The sequence below is a fragment of the Cnephaeus nilssonii genome, assembly GCF_951640355.1.
Source record: "Cnephaeus nilssonii genome assembly, chromosome: 19".
Classification (NCBI taxonomy): Eukaryota; Metazoa; Chordata; class Mammalia; order Chiroptera; family Vespertilionidae; genus Cnephaeus; species Cnephaeus nilssonii.
Genome location: NC_137090.1, coordinates 34,507,165 through 34,532,145, shown reverse-complemented (window position 1 = coordinate 34,532,145; position 24,981 = coordinate 34,507,165). Strand labels below are relative to the sequence as shown.

The 24,981-nt window shown below is 54.9% G+C and overlaps 1 protein-coding gene across 8 annotated transcripts in view; it reads right to left on the bottom strand.

Annotated features, from left to right (window-relative positions):
- The window catches only part of RPH3AL (rabphilin 3A like (without C2 domains)), a 126,002-nt gene that overhangs the window by 76,927 nt on the left and 24,094 nt on the right, over positions 1-24,981 (bottom strand). The window contains exon 1 of one of the 8 annotated variants that reach the window (XM_079797369.1): positions 23,991-24,225. The exons of 4 other annotated variants lie outside the window; for them this stretch is intronic. In XM_079797369.1, the coding sequence (XP_079653495.1) occupies positions 23,991-24,097 (107 nt within the window). In that variant the 5' untranslated portion in view covers positions 24,098-24,225. Of the gene's footprint in view, positions 1-19,695; positions 19,752-19,991; positions 20,043-20,227; positions 20,598-23,990; positions 24,226-24,981 lie in introns of those variants that run through there. 3 more of the 8 variants (XM_079797370.1, XM_079797373.1, XM_079797372.1) reach the window with 3 other exon arrangements.

The window sequence follows — 24,981 nt, the reverse complement described above, 5'->3', positions numbered from 1 at the left end:
GTGTGCTGTGTGTGCTGTATAGTGTGTGCTGTGTGTGTTGTGTGTGTGTGATGTATGTTGTGTGTGATGTTTGTGTATATGTATGGTGTGTGATGTGTGTGTGGTATGTGTATGTGTGGGGGTGGTCATGTATGGTGTGTGTGATATGTGGTGTGTGGGATGTGTATGTGGTATGTGTGGTATGGGGGTGGTTGTGTATGGTGTGTGTGGTGTTTGTATATGTGTGTGGTGTGTGATGTGTGTGTGGTATATGTGTGTGTGAGGGTGGTCGTGTATGGTGTGTGTGTCTGATGTGTGTGATATGTGTGGTGTGTGTGATGTGGGTGTGATGTGTGTAATATGTGTGGTGGGTGTGATATGTGTGGCATGTGTGTCTGATGTATGTGATATGTAAGGTATGTGTGGTGTGTGATATGTATGGTATGTGTGTCTGATGTATGTGATATGGGTGATATGTGTGGTGTGTCTGATGTGTCTGCAGCAGGGGGCTGTGTATGTAATATGTGTGGTGTGTCTGATGTGTCTGCAGCAGGGGGCTGTGTATGTAATATGTGTGGCGTGTCTGATGTGTCTGCAGCAGGGGGCTGTGTATGTAATATGTGTGGCGTGTCTGATGTGTCTGCAGCAGGGGGCTGTGTATGTAATATGTGTGGTGTGTCTGATGTGTCTGCAGCAGGGGGCTCAGGGGGCCATCCTGGGGCCGGGGGGGGGGGGAGGGGAGGAGGAAGAGGAGCCTGGTGATGATTTCCCGAGAAGATTCCTGGGGGATGGAGGGTCGCAAGCCCAGCTAACGTTCTGAGGCAGCTCCATGAAAACAAACATTTGTCCAGGGAGATCGAGTCCCGTCTCCCTCAAGTCAAACGGCGCGTCTCCGGGCGTCAGTCACCGCAGGAAGTGCTGTGGTCCCAGCCGCTCTCCACGAGCAGCAGCCATCCCAGCCGCCTGGCTGTCTCCTGGGCACGGAGAATATTAGGAAGGAAAACAGCCCACACCCATTCATCACCCGCCCACACCCCCCCCATGAAGACTCTTAACATCTTAATGTAAGATCTTCCCATCGTTCTAGGTTTCTGTGTATAGATTTTAAATAAAATTCGCTTTTTATTACATCCTCTGTTTGCGCTGCTTTCTTATCACATTGTACATGTTCACATTATTAAAAGCCCTCAAAAAATGATTCTCGATGGCAACTGTGTTCTGGATACATTTCATCGTTTTCCTGCTTGGAGGCACACAGATTATTTCCAGTCCTGTTATATTCAACCCTAAAACGGATGTCCTAGGAGATAAGTCTTTGTGCCCATCGGTGCTTATTTCCTTCGGATAAATTCCCACAAGGGAAAGGAAGTGTACTTTTTTCATGCATTTTTGAGATTTTACTGCAGGAATGCTCACAGCGCTCAAAGCTCTCAGTCACAGGCTCTCCAAAGAGTGTGTACAATTGTTCACGACAAAAGACCTGCTGGAGGCAACGTGTCCCCTCTGCATAACGTGCATTTTGCATTTCCCCGTCAGAGCTCCAAGACGGGAGAACCTATCTGTAAATCTCCAATAAGCTGGTTTAAGAATGCAATCACGAATAAAAGGCCTCTTCTCCACAAACATCCGAGTCTACTTAAAAGAAGGCCTCTCCCCCGTAACAGACTCGTGGGCTCAGAACGTAATCAAAGAAGCACTGGCCTTAGAGCCCTGAGTGACCCAGGCAGTCAGCTAGCACCTCTAAGCCCAATGTTCTTCTTTTAAATATACATATACTAGAGGCCCGGTGCATGAAATTCATGCACTTGGGAGGGGGGTGTCCCTCAGCCCGCCTGTGCCCTCTCGCAGTCCGGGAGCCCTCGGGGGATGTCCGACTGATGGCTTAAGCTGGCAGTCGGGCATCCTTAGCACTGCCAGGGAGATGGGAGAGGCTCCCGCCACCACCTCTGCGCTCGCCAGCCGTGAGCCCGGCTCAGGGCTTTTGGCTGAGAGGCACCCCCACTGTGGGAGTGCACTGACCACCAGCGGGCAGCTCCTGTGCCGAGCGTCTGCTCCCTGGTGGTCAGTGCGTGTCAGAGTGACCGTTGTTCTGCCATTCGGTGGATTTGCATATTAGCCTTTAAATATATAGGATATATATATATTTGTATTGATTTTAGAGAGGATGAGAGAGGGAGAGAGGGAGAGAAACATCAATGACAAGAGAGAATCATTGATCAGCTGTCTCCTGCACTCCCCACACTGGGGATCAAGCCACAACCTGGGCATGTGCCCTGACCAGGAAGTGAACTTCGACCTCCTGGTTCATAGGTCGGCGCTCAACCACTGAGCCACGCTGGCTGGGCGAGCTCAATGTTCTTCTCTAAAATGGGTGGGGGTCTCCGGCCCCACCACAGGCTCACAGTGAGGATGGAATGAGGGCAGACCCTTGTGACTCCACATCGCGACCAACCAGGCACACACTGCTGTTTGACACCCAACTCTCCAAAACGTACAGCCACTTTAGCACGGGGTGGGGGGTGGGGAGGAACATGGCCAGCGGCAGCAGTCTCTAAGATGTGCTTCAGAAAAAGGTACCTGGACGGTAGAACCACCTGCCCTTAGAGAAGGACCACACACACCACGGGTCCCTGCCCCACCTACCGGGGCCAGGACGGGGCCAAAGGCAACGTCCCAGCAAGGACAGCTCCTCTTACCCACCCCTGGTGTGGTTCTCTCTCCGTCTTCAGACCCGGCGTTTCCTGCTGCCTTCGTTTTATTTCTGGGGAACTTCCACTGAATCAAGGGTGTGGGGTAGATGTGCTGCCTCGGGGAAGAGAAGAGATGGTGCAGGGAGAACAGCGGGAAGAGGAGGGTGGGACGGAAGGGCTGAAGGAAGCCGCAGGGCTAGCAGGGGACTGTGTGCACAGGCCACCGCCACGGGCTGGAGACCGAGAGAACGCAGTGCACCCTCCACCCAGGCGTGGAGGTTTCCTCTGAGCTGCGAGCCCTGAGGACTGACACGTGCGGCCCAGCCAAGGGCAGCAGCCAACCCGCAGACTCAGGAGCAGGAAGTAAACGCTGCAAACCACCGGGTTTGGGGGTGGTTGTTATGCAGCACTATCATGGCAACATGCAACTCATACAAATGGCATTTGGTAAAGAAAACCCCAACCCTGACCTCCGTACCTGGCCAAACCTCCTCTCGGAGCTGCTTCGAGTTTGATGTTCAGACGTGTGAGCAGTGGAAAGGCCAGAAGACCAAACGGGGAGGCAAAGAGGAGACTCCAGAGGCGAGGAAAACCCACTCTGCTGCCAGCCGGTGTGGCACCATCTCACACACCAAGAGGTCACCTGCTCGATTCCCTGTGTCAGGGCACGTGCCTGGGTCGCGGGCTCAATCCCCACTAGGGGGTGTGCAGGAGGCAGTTGATCAATGTTTCTCCCTCATTGATGTTTCTATCTCTCCCCCTCTCCCTTCCTCTCTCTAAAAAAAAAAAATCAGTAAAATAAATCTTTAAAAAACACCCAGTCCACTACCCCCCACCCCCACCCCATGCCAGAGCCAGAGCCCTGAGGAGAGGTGTCTGTGAAGGGCCCGGACCCGCTCAGGGGGCCCGTGCGGGGCGGGAAAGGAGGCTTTGTGCCAGGGCCAGGCCTGGCTGAGGCCCGCAGAGCGGCACTGGGCGGCATTCGGAGCCTGCGCCCGCCTCTGCAGGGGAGGCTGTGTGACCTGCAGTCATGCCTGCCCTGGGCGAGGGAGGGGGGAGTGGCGGGTGGCACGGCCGCTACTGCCAGGCTTGCCATCCCAGACAGCTGGCTGTGCAGGGGCCGCGTGGGGGGGTGGGGGGGAGGAGGGGAGGCCCACAGGAGGGAGGAAACACAGGGACAAACAGAAAAGAATACCTGCCTCCCGAGGCCGCGGCGACACCTGTGAGAGCCGCCGGCTCCGCACCAGGTATTAATATTCCAGGGCACCCTTAGCAACAGCCCTGACATCTGCTCTGTTACTATGACACGGGAAACATGATAACGGCAGCAAGATAAGGCGAGCCGACGCTTCAACATTCCCTCCGCCTGCCGCCCCGCAAAGGGAGGAATAAAGATTAGACAGGAAGCCTCGGCGGCCTGTCTGAAACCCCAAGGAGCGGAGGAGGGAGCATCTCTGGGGTCTGGGGCTGATTGTGCAGGAGGCGGGGCTCCAGGAGATGAGGGGAACCCCGGGAAGCTACTGCCAGCAGCTGTGCCCCCCCCCCCCCCCCCGCCCCGGTTTGGTTCCCTCCCGCTCCTGCCCAGACTGTGGCAAAAGCTTCCCAATCGGCCTCTGGACCGCCTGTGGCTCCGCTCACTCCCTTCACTGGCAGCAGGAGCGGTTCTCCTTAACGCCTAGGCCAGGCCGTGCGCAAAAGCCCTCAGTGGCTCCCCACCGCTGGAGGAAAAGCCCCACCTGCCCCTCCAGGCTCACCGCCACCACCTCCCTCCACACTCCCGCCCAGGCACCTGGACCCCGATGCGCTCAGCCTGGTCCCAGGAACTTCGTACGGAACGCCTTTCCCGCACCCTGGCACCTAGAGGCCCAGCACCATCCTCACCTTCTCCAGCTCCTCCCCCTCAACTCCCATTGGAAAGCAACCCACTGCCTCCCACCAGCACTTCTGTTTTTTTGTTAATCCTCACCTGAGGATATTTTCCCATTGATTTCCAGAGAGAGAGAGAGAGAGAGAGAGAGAGAGAGAGAGAGAGAGAAAGAGGAAGGAATGGGGGAGAGAGAGAAACATCGATGTGAGACACATCAATCGGTTGCCTCCCGCACCCCCCCACCCCCGACCTGGGCTGGGAATCGACCTGCTACCCAGGTACGTGCCCTTGACCGAAATCAAGCCCAGAACCCTTCAGCCCAAAGGCCAACGCTCCATCCACTGAGCCAAACCGGCCAGGGCTCCCCGCCAGCATTGCATTCTCTTTGTATCCGAGGGGCACTTTCCCTCTGTCACCCTAGGAAGGCTGCAGCCCTCGGGATGCACCTTGGTGTCCCCGGGCTCGCACGGTGCCCGAAGCACGGCGGCAGGTGTCCGGCTCACGTTCACTCCCCTCCAGAGCTCACCGCCGCCCGTGGAGTAACGCCCCACTCCCGCCTGGACTCCAAGGCCCTGCCGTGTGACCGCCGCTCCTTCACTGCCTTCCTCCCCGCCACGCAGGTCTCCCCAGTGACCCGGCCTCTGCAAGGTGGTTCACCCCAACGGAAACCGCGGGAAACCTAGGAAGGACGCCCACGTGAGGAATGGTCGCCAACGGCACCACCGGGCAGTTCAATGGCAAAACGACAAACGACCTGGAAAGTTACGGCAAGACTAGGTGCGGAAGTGGCCCCCAAGGGCAGACGCTCTGTCAGCACATACCTACTGGGAACGTGCCGAGGCCACGCGTGAGTGGAGCAGGGTTTGGGGTGATGGGTGGATGCTTCCCAGCGACCCCCTTCTGAGGAGGATTTAGCAAGAGTTTGACAAGCGAAGGCACCCTCCCTGTCCTCGTTCCCCGGCTCAGATGCCTCCTCTCGGGTGGGGCTCTGAAGCCCTAAGGCCCCTGCCCAGATTCCCGCAGCCTCTCGTGTCTGTGCCCTTGGAGGAGCAGTCAACCCTGGACGCCCCGTGGCACCTCCCCGCTGAGTCACAGAGCGAAGCATCTGCCGTGATCCTCAGAAGGGCAAGCAGCAGCCACGGCGGCTTCATCCCTCTCCTTGTTCACCGAGTGCCGACTGCGCCCAGGCACGTGCCTGCCTCTCAGCTCGCTGCCCGGTGACCAGTGCTGCTTTTGTGCCCCCAGGAGACGTCCCAGGGTGCACAGCGAGGGGGCCTCAGTCATCGCCGCGGGGTCTTCTCCCTAGGAAAGGGCATCCTCACCTGGCACACCTGTTCCGCTGGACCAAACCCTCCCTGTCCTTTTGTCAAGCTGAAGCGTTTTCTCAGGATGAAATGCTGCGCAGCTTCCGGGGGGGGGGGGGGGAGAGGGATGAGACACAGAGCCTCCTGCTGCCCTTCCCCTCCAGGTGCCGGCCTCCCACTCCGACAGCCCGGGGCTCGGCCTATGTGTCCCGGGGGCACGGCTTACTTCTGTCGTTTCTGAAAGGCCTGAGGCAGAGCAGGGAGAGCCCCTAGTCCAGGCAATCACAGAGTTGAGGCTACAGGGTAACCAGACTCCTCGGTCAAGAGTCAACCCGGGGACAGAGGAAGGAGGGAAGCCTCCCAGGCTGGCTGTGGGGCCCGGCGAGCTCCCAGGATCACATGGCGTTAGCTTCCTAGGTCCTCCAAACAAATGACACGAGCTGGGAGGCTTGGGACGGTTCTAGAGCCCAGAATCCGAGACCAAGATGTCGGGGGTGGGGTGAGGGGGAGGCATTCTTATCTGCCCCGTGTCTACTCCAGCTGCCGGGGTTTGCCGGCAATCCTTGGCTTGCGGCCGCATCACGCCAACCTCAGTCTTCATCTTCACAGGCCTCTGTCCCTCTGCGCCTCCACATGGCCACCTCCCTGTGCCTCTTGTCTTCACGCGGCTGTCTTCCCTCTGCGTCTCTCTTCTTCTAAGGACACTTGTCACGTTGGATTAAGATAAAGGAGATTCCGACATGACCTCGTCTTAACGAATTACATCTGCAATGCTGCTATCTCCAAGTGAGGTCACATTCGTAAGTTCTGGGAGTTAGGACTTCAACATAAACTTTTGGGGGACAAAATTCACCCCATTCTACATGGGGAAAACAGAACCCAGAGCCTAACCTTGGGGGGTGGGGGGCAGCAGGCACCACGGACCCCTTGGTATGAGTGCACGGACCGTTAAGCTGTTCTAAAGTGGCCCCTGGAGGCCCTGGGTGCTGAGGACCAGGACAGGGTCTGGACCTCAGGCAGGGAGCTACCATGATGGATGCCAGGAGAGGACACAGAAACACCACCTCCTCTGGTCATCGCTTGCCTTGGGAGTCCTTAACAGGCGAGCCGTGAACTTGGATGGGAACAAATCATCTCTTTATGTTTCATTAACCTACAACTGAAAATTTCTATTGCCTCTATTTAGGAATGTCAGCAACACAGCACAGTATTATCACTACCTGTGCCTGGGTCTTCAACAGAGTCTCCGCTGCTTTTATATCACAATACAGTGTGCAGGTATGTTGAAATATTGTTTATGCTTATCACTACTTTCAAATGATAGTAGTTATCAGACCCACCGCCCACAAGGCTGTTTGTGTAATGCTTCAGGGAAGAAGCACACAGATCGCTAGATCAGAAATTTGCTTTTTGAGAACACATTCTGATAGCTCTAAGTCAATATAATTGGTTTCCTCTAGAACCCGTTTGTGCATTTAAAACCGTTATTTTTGAGAAAGTTTCCACAGGACTCACCAGACCGGCAAAGAGGGGGTTGGCAGCACACAGAAAGGACAGGAGCTGGAACTGGAACCTGACAGAAAGGTGATCAGGAGGAAATCAGGCCTCGGGGTAAGCAGGTGTCCCGGCCCCAGGGATTCTCTGCTCAGAAAATGGCTAAGTCCTCCGGGGGCGCCAGGCCCCTGGTGAGTGGGGTTCATGCTGTTTGTCTTTCAGTGCAGAAACTCAAGCCTGCTGCCATGTCTGCAATGTGTGTGTGTGTGTGTGTGTGTGTGTGTGTGTGTGTGTGGAAAGTCCCAGGCAAACAGGGTTTTTGCCGAGAAAATCTGGTTTTAGATCCCACCTGTGAGCTGCTTGGTGGAGGAGCCCAAGAGAAACCTCTCTGTGGAGCAGAGAAGCCTCTGGAAGGAAAAGACCAGCCCTCTCACCTGCGTGGTAAGTCCCAATCCTCAGGTGTGCTGACACGGCCGGCCCTCCAGGTCCCAGGAGCAGCTTCCCACACTCCGGCTTCCCGGTGCCTGCCCCGCCCCACCAGCACACCGGCTCTCAGGTGGCTCTGTGGGGCTCTGCCAGGGACTTCCTCCTTCTGCCGCCGCTTCAGCGGAGCTGGGCAGGACCCTGGCCCTGGCTGTTTGCTCCAAGCCAGTAGCCAAGGCAACCCCCGCTGACCTAGCCTGGTATCTGTGGGCCAGCTGTCCCCGCTCGTTCATGGAAACACAAACAGACGTTTCTCTGTTCCAACTCCAAGGTTAAGTACCGTGCTGCCTGGAGACCAGCTGTCTACTTCTCCGCACACTCCCCGTTCCGCTAGCAGAGGCTGAGACCCCAAACAAGTGGGGGTGCTCGTCATGAACCACCACAGTGAGGACTGCTGGGGACTCAGGCACTGGTTGGAGGGGACCTGAGAGAGAGGGGACCACCCCCAGAGAGAAGATGGGCAGGGGAAAGGCCAAACAGAACCACTAGCGTTTTGCTCGTCATTTGCAAAGCTTTTAGGGGAGGGGAGCCCACACATTAAAGCATGCCTGCAGAGTCGAGTTCTAATTCCAGCTCCTGTCCTTTCTGTGTGCTGCCAACCCCCTCTTTGCCGGTCTGGTGAATCCTGTGGAAACGTCCTCAAAAATAACGGTTTTAAATGCACAAACGGGTTCTAGAGGAAACCAATTATATTGACTTAGAGCTATCAGAATGTGTTCTCAAAAAGCAAAGTTTTGATCTAGCGATCTGTGTGCTTCTTCCCTGAAGCTTTACACAAACAGCCTTGTGGACGGTGGGTCTGATAACTACTATCATTTAAAAGTAGTGATAAGCATAAACAATATTTCAACATATCGGCACACTGTGTTGTGACATAAAAGCAGCGGAGACTCTGTTGAAGACCCAGGCACAGGTAGTGATAATACCGTGGTGTGTTGCTGACATTCCTAAATAGAGGCAATAGAAATGTCCAGTTGTAGGTTAATGCCCAGCTTCACCCTGAGCTACCAAACTGGGCAGTGACAGCAGCTGGCTTGACAGGAAACTGCCTCCCTGCCGGGCGCCTTCCCCTGGCAGACCACCTGAGTCATCACAATCCCAAGGGGATGGCATGCCCACCCTCTCTTCCAGAGAAGGGGCTCAGACCCAACTTTGGGGAGGCGAAGCCTCTCTCTCCAGGCCACCCAGCTGGCCCCTGGCACTCAGTTTGGCTCAACTGACTGCTGAGCCCAGGCCCGTCCTATCGCCCTCCCGGCCTCACTCAGCATCTGGCGCCCAATGAAAGCAATGGACCAGGGGTGTCCTCCAGGCGTCCACCGAGTTCCCAGAACGCAGGAGTGTGCCCGGAGTTCACAGAAGCTGAGACGTGCGGGAACTGGCCAACCAGCAGTTCTGAGAAGGCATGGGGTTACCTGGGCTGGCGCAGCCCGGGGGTACCGCAGAGAAGGCAGCCTGGCGAGGGGTTCCCAGAACAGGCAGCGGCTGGGAGTAGAGGTACAAGGCCCAGGACGTGGGCGACAGAGGCCTCCGCTGCCCTGCCTCAAGTGCTGTTCTCGTCCCACCCTATGCCCACAGAGCAGAGAGGCAGGAAGGCACAGGCCTTGGACAGCCCCTGCTCCCCACCATTCCCACTGCCGGACCCAAGTGCTCCCCCAGACCCCAGTCACCCTATGATCCCAAGTGGCTCCCCTGCCTCCAGGCTCCCCGTCCAGACCCAGTCTACCCTGCCACCAGATGGCCACTCCACGCCCAGCTCTGCTCAGACACTTGCAAGCCAAGCCAATGTCCCCACCTGGAGTTCATGGCCATCCACCCGCAGGCTCTATCCCACCTCGGCAAACGTGTCTCCAGACACACGGAAACACTTGGCATCCTCCTCCGTGTCCAAGCCCATGCCTCCCCGAGGCAGCCGCCCTGCTCCATCGCCAACCCCACTCCACGCCCTCTGCCCAGCCCGACGCGTCTTCAGAAACGCTTACTTTTCACCGCTTCCCAGCATTCCCAGTTTCTGGTGGTTTATGAATGTGCCTGACCTCTCCTATTGGGCCCAACGCTTCCTGAGAGCAGGACAAACCTTGTGCCTGATGGTACTCAGGACATGGGCACTGGGACAGAACTGAGAGTCCAGAACGAAACCCACACATCTATGGTGAACTGATTTTCAACAAGGGGGTCAGGGCCATCCGGTGGGGAAAGAAGAGTCTTTTCCACAAACGGTGCTGTGACAACTGGGTAGGCACATGCAAAAGAATGACCTTTGACCCTTACATCACACCATCTAAAAAATTTAATTCTCAGAAACCTAAATGTAAGTGCTGAAACCATAAAATTCTTAGAAGAGAATATAAGGATAAATCTTTTCTAAAAATACATTTTAAAAAATATATATATTTTATTGATTTTTTTTACAGAGAGGAAGGGAGAGGGATAGAGAGTTAGAAACATCGATGAGAGAGAAACATCGATCAGCTGCCTCTTGCACACCCCCTACTGGGGATGTGCCCGCAACCAAGGTACATGCCCTTGACCGGAATCGAACCTGGGACCCTTGAGTTCTCAGGCCGACGCTCTATCCACTGAGCCACACCGGTTTCGGCTCTAAAAATACATTTTTATTGATTTCAAAGAGGAAGGGAGAGGGAGAGAGAGATAGAAGCATCAATGATGAGAGAGAATCACTGATCGGCTGCCTCCTGCATGCCCCTATTGGGGATTAAGCCCGCAACCCGGGAATGTGCCCTTGACTGGAACTGAACCCGGGACCCTTCAGTCCGCAGGCTGACACTCTATATCCACTGAGCCAAACCAGCCAGGGCAGGATAAATCTTCATGAACTCAGATTTGAAAGTGATTTCTGAGATTATAACAACAAAAGCATAAGCAGCCCTAACTGGTTTGGCTCAGTGGATAGAGCGTCGGCCTGCGAACTCAAGGGTCCCAGGTTTGATCCTGGCCAGGGGCATGTACTTTGGTTGCGGGCGCTTCCCCAGTAGGGGGTATGCAGGAGGCAGCTGATTGATGTTTCTCGCTCATCGATGTTTCTAACTCTCTCTCCCTTCCTCTCTGTAAAAAAATCAATAAAAAAATATATATATATTTTTAAAAGCATAAGCACCAAAGAAAAAATAGAAAACTGGATTTTATCAACATTAAAACTACACAAAATGATATTATCAAGGTGAAAATAGAATCTCAGAATGGGGAAAAATATTTGCAAATCCTATATCTGATAAAGGTCTTGAACCTAGAATATATTTTTAAAAACTCTTACAACTCAACAGTAACAAGACAACTCAATTAAAAACGGGCCAAGGACACGAGTAGACGTTTCTCCAAAGAGGATATACACACGCCCAAAAGCACGTGGGAAGACGTAAACATCGTTAGCCATCAGGGACATGCACATCAAAACCACAACGCCCTGCATGAGCGTCCCGGGGATACAGATTTCCCAGGAATTGCCTTTGTGGGGAACCCCCCAACAGCAGCCCTAGAACAAGAACGTTAATGTCGGGGAGCAGGTGGTGAGCTCTGAAGGACGGAACTTCAAGAGAGCAACTATTTCAAGGCCTGAGGGAGCCCGGCACTGGGGTGCTGCATACTGAAATGAGAGCTGGTGAAGAAATGCACTGCTCGGCCGCGGAGTTCCCATGGCTACTCCGGGCCCGGGATACTAAGAGGACCCAAAGGGAGAGGACGTGTGAAGAATAAACTAGGTCCCTGGTTTATTCTTATCCTGAGCCAAACAGAATATTTTCAAGAGCCAGATCAAGACTTTGTGCGGACCTATCTGCTCTTCTTTAAGCCAGTGAGCCCCTAAGCCTGGCAGCCTACAAGAAGTCTCTAAATGCTAATGAAGAATCTAAAGATAAGGCAATGGATGGCTTTCCAAATAGAATGATTTGTGCTGAAGAAAAAAAAAAAAAAAAACAACCCACAGAAAATCGTATATAAAAAATTCATAACCGAAAGCTCAACCTCTTGTTGTTGTTGTTAATCTTCACCCAATGTTATTTTTTCCATTGATTTCTTAGAAAGAATGTGAGGAAGGGGGAGAGACAGAAAGAGAGAAACATCAATGTGAGAGAGACATAGCCATTGGTTGCCTCTTGCACGCACTCCGACTGCCCCCCCCCTACCCCCCGCAGCCTGCAAACGAGGTACATGCCCTCGACCGAAATCGAACCCTTAACCTTCCAGTCTGCAGACCGACACCCCAACCACTGAACCAAACGAGCCAGGGCCTAAAGCTCAATCCTGAAAACAGAAGTTAGGCACCACGACAACATGCCGGTTTATTCTGTCCTTACCTTGATATTTACTGAGCGCCCAGGGGGCTAGTGTAAACAGACTGGCGTTCGCCAAGCTTTCCTTCTACGGTCCATTAACTTGCCCGAATGGTGCTCGCCTTCTGTGAAACGCCGCTCCGCCGTGCATAGGTCATACTTCTTTGTCGGCACTTAGCTCTGTCTTCACATGAGGCTCAGTGCCCACAGCCACTATCCCACCGTCCGCGGGTGGACGGGAGGGGCTTGCTGCCTGCTGACACGCGGCGTCTCGCGTGGGGCGGTGTCACTGTTGCTCAGGGCCCCTTAGTGAAGAATCGCCTGCCACTCACATCCATAGCCAGAGACTGTGGCTTAGACAGTAGCAGCTTATTTAAGTTATATTTTAAGAGACGGAGATAGTTGTTTGATATGCATTTTAATCATCAGAATGGCTCTTGTGAGCGGGACATTTACCAAAGAAGGAACTTAAAATATATACCCATATATGCAGTTGGAGATTGTTATCTGGCTGGAAATAAATACATTTTGTAGCATAAAGAAAAAAGAAAAAAACACAGAAACAACAACCAACAACAACACACACAATGAGCCCTGGCCGGTGTGGCTCAGTTGGTTGGAGCGCTGTCCTGTGTGCCAGGAGGTGGCAGGTTTGATTCTGGTCAGGACACAAACCTAGGTTTCGGGTTCTATCTGGGTTGGGTTCTAACTCTTGCTATTGCTGGTATGAATGTAAAATGGTGGAGCCACTGTGGAAAACAGTTTGGAAGTTCCTCAAAATGTTAAATATGGAATTACCTTATGACCCAACAAGTCCACTCCTGGGTACATTCCCAAAAGAACTGAAAACAAGGGTTCAAACAAAAACTTGCACACAAATGTTCATAGCAGCACGACTCACCACAGCCAAAAGGTGGGAACAACCCAAGTGTCCATCAGCTGATGAATGGATAAACAAAAGATGGTAAGACCACACAGTGCCATGTTATTCAGCCATAAAAAAGAGAGAAAGACTGATGGATGCTACAGCGTGGAAGAACCTTGAAAACCTTATGCTAAAATAAGGCAGTAGCAAAAAAACCACAGCATATGATTCCATGTCCATGAAATGCCCAGAGTAGGCAAATCGAACGAGACAGAAAGTAGATCAGTGGCTGTCTGGGGCTTACTGGGGAGGAGGGCTGGCAACAAATAGCTAAAGAATCTGGGGTTTCTCTTTGTGGTGATGAGATGTTCTAGAACTGGCCGCGGCGATGGCTGTACCTCTCATTACTGAAAACCACTGAGTTGTATACTTTAAGTGGATAGCATGTGAATTACATCTCCATAAGCTGCTAAAAAAACCCCTGGCGCACAGTGAAAAACAAACCTGGGGTCTGGGCAGGGCAGCAGGTACAGTCTCCAGGGGACAAAGAGCTGGCCACCTACATTTCACCACCAACCCCTGATGACAGGGAAAGATTAACTGCAAATTAACCTCAATAAGAAAACAACAACAGATGGCACGTTTGTGGGAACACGGTAGGAGAGGGGCAGGGGGGAGGGGGGGGAAAGAAAGCAAATACGGTCAGATGCTAAGACTCGCTGGATCTGGGTGAAAGGTCGACCGGCTTTCCTCGGACTATCTACCTGTCAGCTTTTCTGTGATGGTTAAAAACTTTCACAACAAACACTTTCATACTGAACTCTCAGTGGCTGAATCTCGAACAATTTGAGCAAGGAAAGCAATAGCTATTGTATTGGATTATAATCTATAATAAGATAAGTAAATATCTATGGCTCCTTATGATATAAACTAGTAGCCCTGCGCCCGAATCCGTGTGCCAGTAGGTCGCTGCCGCCTCCTGTAGCTCTCCGCCTGCTGCCCGGCCCTCCTGTAGTTCCCCCCTCTCCCCCACCCCCTCTCATAGCTTGCTGCCCTGCCCCCTCCTGTAGCTCTCCGCTGCCCCACCCTCCTGCAGATCCGTGATCCAGTTGTAACGGATAATTAGCATATTCCTCTCTTATTATATAGGATAACTGAATAAATAAGTGAACAGGGGAGAGGGGTAGCTCGCTCTTACACTGAATAATAAACGCAGAAAGAATGAAGGAACAGAAGAATCACCATTAAAACACGTCAGTAGTAACTGTCACAGGCAAGACCCGTGGCTGGATACTAAAATTAGTAGGCAAACGTGTGAGGAGAAACAGGACACGTGCACAGTCCCCAGGTATCTTCCCCAAGGCATTTACTACGTGCAAATGAAAACACAGACCACTGCAGGGGAGAAACGGGCAGACATGACCTTAACCAAGTGATCAAGACTCACATCCATCACCAGGGACACGACCTACGGACACGGTGTACCTTCTGAGAAGGACACAGCATCACTCCCATGGGATTCTTACCAGAAATGCCCGACCGCAATCGAACCACGAGAAAATACCAGACAAACCCAGACGGAGGGACCTTCTATAACATAACTGGCCAGTCCTCTTCAAAAATGTGAAGGTCACGAGAGATAAGGAAAAAATGAGGAGCGGTGTAGTGCCTGTACCCCAGGTGGCCCTACCAAGGGGTTAACAGGGTAAGCAAGGGAAAGGGGGGACAGGAACTCTGTGCCAGTTTTGAAACTTTTATGTAAATCTAAAATTATTTAAAAATAAAAAGCTTTTAAGAGTTCTCATAATTTAAAAAACTTCTTTGTGTTGAAGGTGTGTCTATTGTTTGGAACTGCTTACACCAAGGGCTGTGTGATGGGATGTGGCTGATAGGATGGTGCCGGCCGGGGGAGCATCCTCTCCCTGCTGGAAGCAGTAGCTGATTCCCACCTGGGAAAGGTGAGGGGGGGACTCAAGATGTGACTGTGGGTCCCCCCACCCATGGCATCTGGGCGGGAGGGACCAGGCATGCTGAGGAAGGGGTGAGCTGTCTGCCAGGGTCTTGGCTTATTTCTGAGACCAGGGAAGGCTCCACAAAATGAAAAGAAAGAACAATAATTTAGAAGTTCACAAATGGGGCCTTCTTTGTGTCAAGCAATCGATATGACGTATTGTTTGAAACGATTGCATTTGCATTGTTTCTATGCTTCAAGATGGCATGGATTAATAAATATTGGGTGACATTTTAAATAGCTTTCCAACCTACCTAGGACGTATTTTAATACTTTTGCATTAAGAGTGAGTAGGATCATTCACGACCCTTTGCCTCTCCCATCACCCTGGTAATGAAGACCATCCCTGCCTCATGACCACTGTTGTTGATTTATTCTCTCGTGGAGAATTTACGGTGAGCTCGCTGACCACCAGCCAGAGACCACGCTGACCTGGGTTCAAGGAAAGGGGAACAGAGTGTAGCAAAAGGTTCACAACAGACTCTAAGTGGTGGGTGGGTAGGTGTTTACTGCAAAATTCTTTCAACTTTGCTTCATATTTAAAATTTTTCATAATAAATTATTGTTTTAAAAAAGTCAAACTTCAAATGGGCATTTTGGGCATTCAACCTGCAAAGCCCGATTCACAGTCTCAGTGGGAGAACACGGGCAACGAGCCTAGGAGGCCCATTTGCAGAAAACCTCGCCCACGCCTGTCCCTTCGCCCCACAGGTGTCCGCCAGCGACAGGGCTGCCTGAAGGCGCCAGCAGCAGTGGGACTGCCCCGTCGTGGCAAAGGCCTGGGCCTGTGGAGCCAGTCTCCACGTGTATACGTTCTGGCTCTTCTGGTTCAAACCAAGTCAGAAAACGGGCAGCAGCCACTGTGTTTATCAGCTCCGAATGAACCCGGCCGTGGGTGCCAGGGCTGACCACACAGGCCCCAGCCCTGTCTGTACCCAGGTGGCCCTACCAAGGGCTGATGAGTTCTCTTCTTCTGCCAAGTAGTGGAGGGCAGTGGCTACCGTCTGTCCGTTGGGTCACGGATCTGGGGCTTACTTTCTGGCTCTGTGAATTAGTAGTTCAGTGACCTTGGGCAGCTTCACTTATTTCTCTAAGCTTCAGTTGCCTCATCTGTAAAATGAGTAGTTGGTTCCTGGGAAGAATAAATTAGATTAGCGGTTCTGAGTTAGGGTGATTTTGTCCCTCAGGGGACATTAGGGGGAAGATGTGACTGGCTACAGCCAAGTGGGTAGAAGCCAAGATGCTGCTAAGCATGCTACAATGCACAATACAGCCCACCACAACATGAAATTATCCAGCTGAAAAGGTCAAAGTGCCAAGTCTGAAAACCCTGACTTAGATGGTCCAGCACAGGACCTGTAACACTGTGCAGTGCAGGTCTGCCACCACCATCACCACCACCATTGTCATTGTCGTCATCACCACATCACCATCACCACCACCATCATACCACCATCACCATCACCACCACCACCAATTTCATTGTCGTCATCACCATCACCACCATCATCACCACCACCACTATTGTCATTATCGTCATCACCACCACCGTCATCACCACCATCATCATCATCACCACCATCACACCATCATCACCACCACCATCATCACCGCTATTATCAATACCATCATCACTTGTGGCAGAATGCACGGGAGAACGACCAGCCAGCACTCTGAAGGAGGAAAGTCTAACCTTTATTTTGCAGATCTGCTAGTCCAGGGGAATTCCAGATCCAAAGCCTGAACTGAACTCTGACCTATATATCTCCTCCTGTGGCGGGCCCCTGAGGGTCCCTGCAGCTCCGCCCAAGTCAGTCAGAGTGGGGAAGTAAGACTACAGTTTTAACCAGATACTCAACTAAGTTGCAAGCCCCCCCCCATTTTCCTTTTCATCCCCATCACCATTACCACCACCACCACCACCATCATCATCACCATCACTGTCACTGTCATCATCACCACCACCACCATCACTGTCCTGTCATCATAACCACGGTCATCATCACCATCGCTGTCATCATCATCACCACCACCACCATCACTGTCACTGTCATTATCACCATTGCTGTCATCACCACCACCACCACCATCACTGTCACTGTCATCATCACCATCGCTGTCATCATCACCACCACCACCATCACTGTCACTGTCATTATCACCATCGCTGTCATCACCACCACCACCACCATCACTGTCATCATCACCATCGCTGTCATCACCACCACCACCACCATCGCTGTCATCACCACCACCACCACCATCGCTGTCCTGTCATCATCACCATGATCATCACCATCAGCACTGTTAGCCTTGGAATTCCCAGGACCCAGAAGAGCACAGGCAGGAGGCCCTCACAGGGGACACAGCCTCGTGCAGAAGACTGAAAGGTCAACAAACACTAGCTTTCAATTCTTTTTCTTCATCGCATGTGTCATGATTGGAACATGTGCGTTTATTTCTTTGTTGGCTTGTTCATCTCTGTCCGGTCCCCGGGGCAGAGGCCGCCCCTGTTTTCTTGGTGTGTACACTCCGTGAGGGTCGCGCATGAGCGGGATGGATCCTGAGTGAATCAGACGCTGGCCCTAATAAACACGGGGACTGTACAGAGAACAGAGAGCGGAGTGCAGGTGCAGTTAAACTCCTCTCTGCAGCAGCCCAGAGGGCTCCCAAAGGGAGACGCGTCGGTGGAGGGCTAAAAGGAAAAAGCAGGGACTTGGCGGCACTGGGCAGGCATTCCAGGAAGAGAGCCATCCTGGAAAAACTGCCAGAGAGGGAGAGGCCTCTCGGAATCTAGAGCTGGAAAGTAACTCGGAGAACAGCTAGCTAAGGTCACGGGCAATTAGGACACAAAGCTCCCTGGCACCGACTTTGGGCGGCGAGATCAGGACCTGGGGCCTCCTGGGAGTCCATGAACATAGCAAAGTGCACCTTGATTCTGAGTAAGGCTAATGACAGAGGGAAGTGAACTCAGATTCCTCCCACCCCTACACCCGCATCCCCCAACACCCAGGGGCCAGGAGTGTGGCCCCAAACAGCCAGCCCACAGGCGAACGGTCTCTGATGTCATTCTATGCCATATACATCATTTTACAGCAATGCTCTGTCCCACCCAAGTGATACCCTCCCAGCGTGTCTTCCAGCAAAACTGATGCAATACCAGCAGTAACAGCACCCAACACGTATACAGCACCTTGCCTGCATCGTCACTCAGGTAACCCCCACCACAACGCTGTTGGGTGCTGTCAGTACCCCCATTTTAGAGGCACCCCAGCACACTGCACGGTGCAGCCCCACACCTCGACGGGGGGGACCGACAGTGAGGTATTTTCCCACGTTACAGTCTCACTCCTACAGATAGCACCAGTGGGTGAGTTTGGAATCAGGCTCTGCCCATTCCAGCTGTACGATCCTGGCACTGACTTCCCCCGTACCCTATTGCCTCTCGTGGATAATGGAGGTAAGAACGCCTCCCTCAACAGGTTGTGTCCCAGGTGAACTCTGACAGCAGAGTAAAACCACCAGACACCGTGCCGAGCACACAGTATGCCCTCAGAGGAAACAAACCTGGAAAACAAAAAAACCCACGCCCGTTTTTCAAACCAAGCCCGTCTCTGAACCCCTGGTGAACGTCTCTGCACTAGAGGGAAGAAATGGAAGAGTTAAACAAAGGAACCCATGACCCAGATGACCGCAGGCCCACGGGTGAGTGAAATCGTGGCCTGGGCTCTCGGCCAGGCTGCCTGGGTCAAACTGCAGGGCAGGAAACTGCGTGCTTCCTCCTCCTCAGGAACGCTGTGCTCTGGCCCAGACAAGAGCTTCCTCCAGCGGACCCCACCCACTTCCCCCAGAACATTCCACCCTGAGCCAGGAGCCACCAGGAAGAGGCCAGCGGGTCCCGCTGGGAAAGATGGGCACCTCCTTCCCAGTCACCTCTGACCTGCCCCCCTGCTCAGCTCCCACTGCCTCCCCACAGAGGGCCAAAGCTCGGCTCCTGCCCCGCAGACCCGCCCCTCTCCAATGTCTCGAGGCTGCTACTAGAGCCAGTGGGAGACAGACTGGGTAGCTGGACTGCGGATCCTCAGCCGTGGCCCTAGTTTGGCCTCTTATACCCTTTCCTTAGACCCCTGACTGCTCATCCTGCTTCTAGTCCAAACCCACCCTCCAGTCCCCACCGGACTCACAGGTTGGAGCCAAAATGGATTATGCCAAGATTTGCACACACATTTCTGAGTCTGTAAATATGAATTCGCCTCTCCCATCTCCACCTCGCCGGATCCTACGCCTCCCCCACTCCACCGGACTCTCCCACGAGCCCTCTCCTTCCCTGGTCTCTGAATCCCTCCGCCACGCTGTTCCCACACTTCAGGTAAGGCCATGCCACCTGCCATCCCCACGTGGCCTCCGTACTGTTCTGTACTTACTACTTCCCTTTAAACCAACTCCCTCTTTTACTTAAATTTATTTTCAAAGGAAAATTTATATCTCCGCCATAAAAAGAAGACCATATCATTTGCCATAGACAGAAGGCAAATTGAAGAAAAAAGTTATGTTCAAATATACAGGAAAATAAACACAATCATTAAAATGTTTTAAATGCTTCTGTTTGTAACATACTTAATATTGCTGTATAATACACTTCAAATCCTCTCACACTCTAAGAAATACTGCCGTGTGCTTTATTTTTGCCTCCTCCTGGCCCTGTCTCACAGTTACCTGGGGACTTGTCACGGTTTAGTCCTGGTTGACCCCAAACAGCCCTTGGGGCACAGATCCTGCAGCCCCTCTTCCGGTGCCTACACATAGCATGACATGCAAGAAAAATATTTATGCAACAGAATGTTCCAATTTGCTCAGTCATATTAACATGGTCCCATTCTCTGCCGGGCCCCCCTAAGCCCATCTGATGTCCAACTTTTTACCAAAATACTAGACATGCCCTCCGCGCACTACCCCCAAATGAACCCCTGACCCCTGGGGTCTCTCGGAGCATGGCCCAGGAAGTGCAGCACCTGTCAAGGAGGTGCCGGCACGCCCCCAGATCTTCTCGGACCCCTGCTGCCTCTTCCTCTGAAGCGGCAGGACCCGGCAGCCAGGAAAAGCAAGCCTCCAGTCAACCATTAACCAGCTCTCCCCCAGCAGACACACACCCTGCCCGGGGAAAACCCTGTATGAACTGGGCCCCTGGCTCCAGGAACTACAAGCCACCTTCCTGTCCCCTCGGGGCCAGAGACCCCAAAACACCTACCAGGAGCAGAAGGGGGCTTGTCCCGGGCCTGACCTGCTGGTGCCCCAGCCGGGAGGAGGAGGTCCCTCCCTCCCAGCACACACAGTCGTCAGGGGCGACCCCGATGAAGATCTGAATCACTCAGACTTAAGTCAATAAGTGGCGGCCACACCAGGAAGGCCCAGCTGGAGCCAAACCAAGGCCTGGACTCTCCTTGGTGGACGGAAGCCTGGCCAAGGCCAGCCACGGCCGATGTGCTGGAGGCCGAGCCCCCTGCCAGCGCAGTCGTCCAACAGGAACCGACACCGGGCATTTCTTATCGGAGGGAGGCCTCTGTTGGGGACGTCTGCATCCTTTTTGGTGTTATTTTCCTTAGTCTGGCCACGTTTCAGACCTCCGAGGGTGTTTTGGTTAGGGTACATTGCATGTATTTATTCCCAGCGGACGTGCACGGGGCGGCAGCTTCGCATCACTTCCTGAGGCCTCAGCGCCCGGGGGCGGGACACCGACCCAATTCGTTAGGTGTGGCTCCCCAGGAAGGAGGTAAACTGAGGCACGAATAACGTGACCAATGCTGGAAAGTGCGGCTGGCCCCAAAATCAAGATGAGCCTTGGGCTAAGTCAGGCATCTGGAGAAGACACCTGAACCTCAGCAGGGACGGGGCCACGTGCAGGCACCAGAGCCAGAGCTGAGAGTCCAGGGCCTGGCGGACGGAGAGACGGGGTAAGCGGCGTCCGTCACTGGAGGGGCCGCGGACAAAGCCCTGGAATAATCGCAGAGGCAAGAGGCTGCCTTCCTGGTGCTCCCAGTGGCGTGCGACCGGGACGGCTGGCTCTGTTTGGGGGTCCCGGGTGGACCCGATCTGAGGGTGTGAAGAGGCCCGAGTGTGCCTACTCTGCACAGCTGAGAACGACGGGCACGCTGGGGCCTGCAGCACAGACGCGCCCTTACCGCGGCTCCGGGCGCAGGCCGCTGCGTGTCCTGTGCAAAGGCCGGGCCCCTGCTGGCCTCCGGGAACGAACATACATGTGTCTGCCCAGCGTCCCTTTCTCTGAGAGTGATTCCTCCTCTGGGCCCAGGAAACCACGTCCACGCCTTCTGTGTGGGAGAAACGGGCCCCTCCTCGCGCTCCCTCAACGGGAATGTGGCGGACGTGGACCGATTAGAATGCCCCCACCCGCTGGGCACGGTGACTGGCTAAGGGCGGAGTAGGTGCCCCAGGCCCAGCAGCACAGAGTCCGCCCGAGACTCTCGCCAAAGTTACTGAAAAATACCCTCTTTCCCTGAGAGAACAACGCTGGCCTGGGATGGCCAGCGGCCGCCTCGCCGTCACCTGGGAGCAGCCTGAAAATGGAGCCAGGCGGAGCGGAGACGGAGGTGCGTGATCCTGATGGCATTGCAGCTGCTGGATCCAGCCGTACCTGAACCACTGTTTTACCCCCAAGAGAATGCCCTTCCTGCTTATGTTGGTTTGAGTTGGGTCTTCGGGATTTACAACCAAGGGTCCTAAGTAAGTCACCTATCCAGAAATGGGAAGGAGTAGGAATGCACCACACAGTGAGCCTGACTTTTTTTTTTTTAACCCTCACCTGAGGACATGCTTAGAGAGAGGAAGGGAGAGAGAAAGAGAGAAACATCGATGTGGGAGAGAAACATAGATCAGTTGCCTTCCGTAGGATCGCTGGCTGGGGATCAAACCAGCAACCCAGGCATGGCCCTGACCAGGAATCGAACCGGCAACTCTTCAGTGCACGGGACGTCTCTCAACCAACCGAGCCACACCGGCCGGGCGAGCCTGACATTTTAACAGAATGTTAGAATGGCCCCTGCAAGTGAGCTTCCTGCCCCCGTGCCCCCTGCCCCTTTGAGGTTTGTGCCAGCAGCGGCCGGGCCCAGAGATGCCAGGGAGGTGGCTGCTTTCCTTCGCAGCACCCAGTACTCATCCCCGGGCAGGTCGACTTCCGCCCCCTCAGCCACGAGCCCGGCGGAGCCCCTCCGCTGTGGGCTTCTTCACGGCCCCTGGATAAGGGGCAGTCTCCCCTCTCCGTCACCACGCCTGAGCTTCTCCCTTAGTATCCACCCAAACCACTACAGAAAGCGCACCCCGAAAAGCATCACCAATGGACACAGACAGTAGGGGGGTGAGGGCCTGTGCGGGGGGCGGGAGCAGGCGGGGAGAGGTCAATGGGGGGAAAAGGAGACATATGTAATACTTTCAACAACACTATCAAGAAAAAGAAAGTTCCTCCACGCGCTTACGTCCCCAAACATGCCTGACGCTGTCCCAGGTCATCCCAGACCCTGGCCTGTCCACGAGGCTCCATCGTCCGCCCCTGACCACCCCCGGTTGCTGGTCGTCAGGACTAAGCAACCAGAACGAACACGGCAAGGACGCCTTGCCTGCCGCCCCGAGCCTCCAGCACTACTGTGTGGGGACCGTGGGCATCGTCAGCATCACTCCGCATCCTGCGGTCCAGGAATCAGACGCAACGGCTCCCATCGCCTCACTCTCCCGGCAAAACCTCACCGAATGGGTTTGAACATGAAAGTAGGTGCCAAATGATTGAATAAATCCACATGTAAAATTTGAAATATGTCAGCAACAGTGTTACTTGGTGAACTCGCTACACAAAACCCCTCTGGGTGGCTGGGCCAGGCCGGCAGCGGGTGAGGGGGTGGCCTGCACGGCTCGGGCTGCTCTGGGGTCCTGCCAGAGGGTGGTCCCCAAGGTTCACAGGCACAGGAGAGGCAGAATGCAAACCAGGTCCAGGGAGCAAAGGCCGTGTGCTCTCCCCGGGCCGGCCTCCACCCCTCCGGGGCCATACTCAGCTCTCCTCCCGCCTGCCTGGGGCCCCTCTCACCCCATCCCTGCCCCACTCGCAAATCTGCTGCCTCTCCCTCTGCTGCCCAAATCCAGCCCCTGGGCCAAGCTCCCCCCTTTCCTGGTGCTCCTGCACCCAGCCACAGCCCTAAGAGCACCCCAAGCAATGCTGCCTTCTCTCGCCTCCAGCCCCGCCTCGCTGCTGCTTCTCCTGCCCACCGCCCCCCCCGCCCGCCCCGGCCCCAGATGCCCCTCACCTCCACCTCACCCTTCCAGACCCCACAAAGGGTGCTGTGCCATGAAGCCCTGACCTCTACTTCCCTCTGGAGCAGCCCCTCCTCCTCCGAAGTCCCCTGGCTCCCCCTGTCCCCTCCCTCCGGCACTGAGCATTTGCCACCTTATGTTACGTTTATGTCTTTATCTTCTACTGGGCAGTCTGCATCTGCTCCATCTCCATGCCCTGTTTACTCTCCCATTCATTCATTCCACAAAGAGGCACTGAGCACCTGTGACGTCCTAGACCCCGGGCGAGGACTGAGGACACAATGAGGAGCACGCCAGGCGCTGTCCCTGCCACCCTGGAACCCACGTCTTGGGAGGGGGAAGGCTAAACAAACAAACATAAGGAACTGCATCAGCACAGGCTGTGATACAGGCTGCAGAGAAAGGGCGGGGGGGCGGGGACAGGACTTGGGAGTTCTGATGTGGAGGGAGAGTCGGGGAGGGCAACGCTGAGGAAGTCAAGTTAAACTGGGGCCAGAGCGCTGAGCAGACTGGGTCAGACACCCCTTCTCGGCACGTAACAGGTGTTCGCTAAGTATCTGTGGGCGAGCGGGTGACTGAGGAGTCAGAAACCCTCAGTGGGTCCCATGCCTCTGCAGACAAGCTCACGCCCTCATCACCCTGAGAGGTCACTCCAACTGCCCTGTGGGGGGGGGGGGGGGTGGTCCCAGCAAACACACCTCCGACGGTCCACAGGACATTCCACCGATGCCACCTGCAGAGGTGGCTCTGCACATGACTGCCAATACGGCACCACCCCAGTGCGGAAAAGGCAAGTGGGCTTCATCCTGCGTGCCGGCTCCAAATCACGGCCACGGCTGCCTGGCACACCACGCTGGGACTGCGCGGCCTCCTGGGCCTCGTGGGAACCGGCCGTGCGTGATCAGTGGGGTCCACCGCAGGAGCAGGAGCAGGAGCGGGAGCGGGAGCAGGAGCGGGAGCGGGAGCAGGAGCGGGAGCAGGAGCAGGAGCAGGAGCAGGAGCAGGAGCGGGAGCAGGAGCGGGAGCAGGAGCAGGAGCGGGAGCCGGAGCGGGAGCAGGAGCGGGAGCAGGAGCAGGAGCGGGAACAGGAGCGGGAGCGGGAGCCGGAGCGGGAGCAGGAGCGGGAGCAGGAGCAGGAGCGGGAACAGGAGCGGGAGCGGGAGCGGGAGCAGGAGCAGGAGCAGGAGCAGGAGCGGGAGCGGGAGCGGGAGCAGGAGCGGGAGCAGGAGCAGGAGCGGGAACAGGAGCGGGAGCGGGAGCGGGAACAGGAGCAGGAGCGGGAGCGGGAGCAGGAGCAGGAGCAGGAGCGGGAACAGGAGCGGGAGCGGGAGCCGGAGCGGGAGCGGGAACAGGAGCGGGAGCGGGAACAGGAGCGGGAGCGGGAGCCGGAGCGGGAGCGGGAACAGGAGCAGGAGCAGGAGCAGGAGCGGGAGCAGGAGCAGGAGCGGGAGCAGGAGCAGGAGCGGGAACAGGAGCGGGAGCGGGAGCGGGAGCAGGAGCAGGAGCAGGAGCGGGAGCGGGAGCGGGAGCAGGAGCGGGAGCAGGAGCAGGAGCGGGAACAGGAGCGGGAGCGGGAACAGGAGCAGGAGCAGGAGCGGGAGCAGGAGCAGGAGCGGGAACAGGAGCGGGAGCGGGAGCCGGAGCGGGAGCGGGAGCCGGAGCGGGAGCGGGAACAGGAGCAGGAGCAGG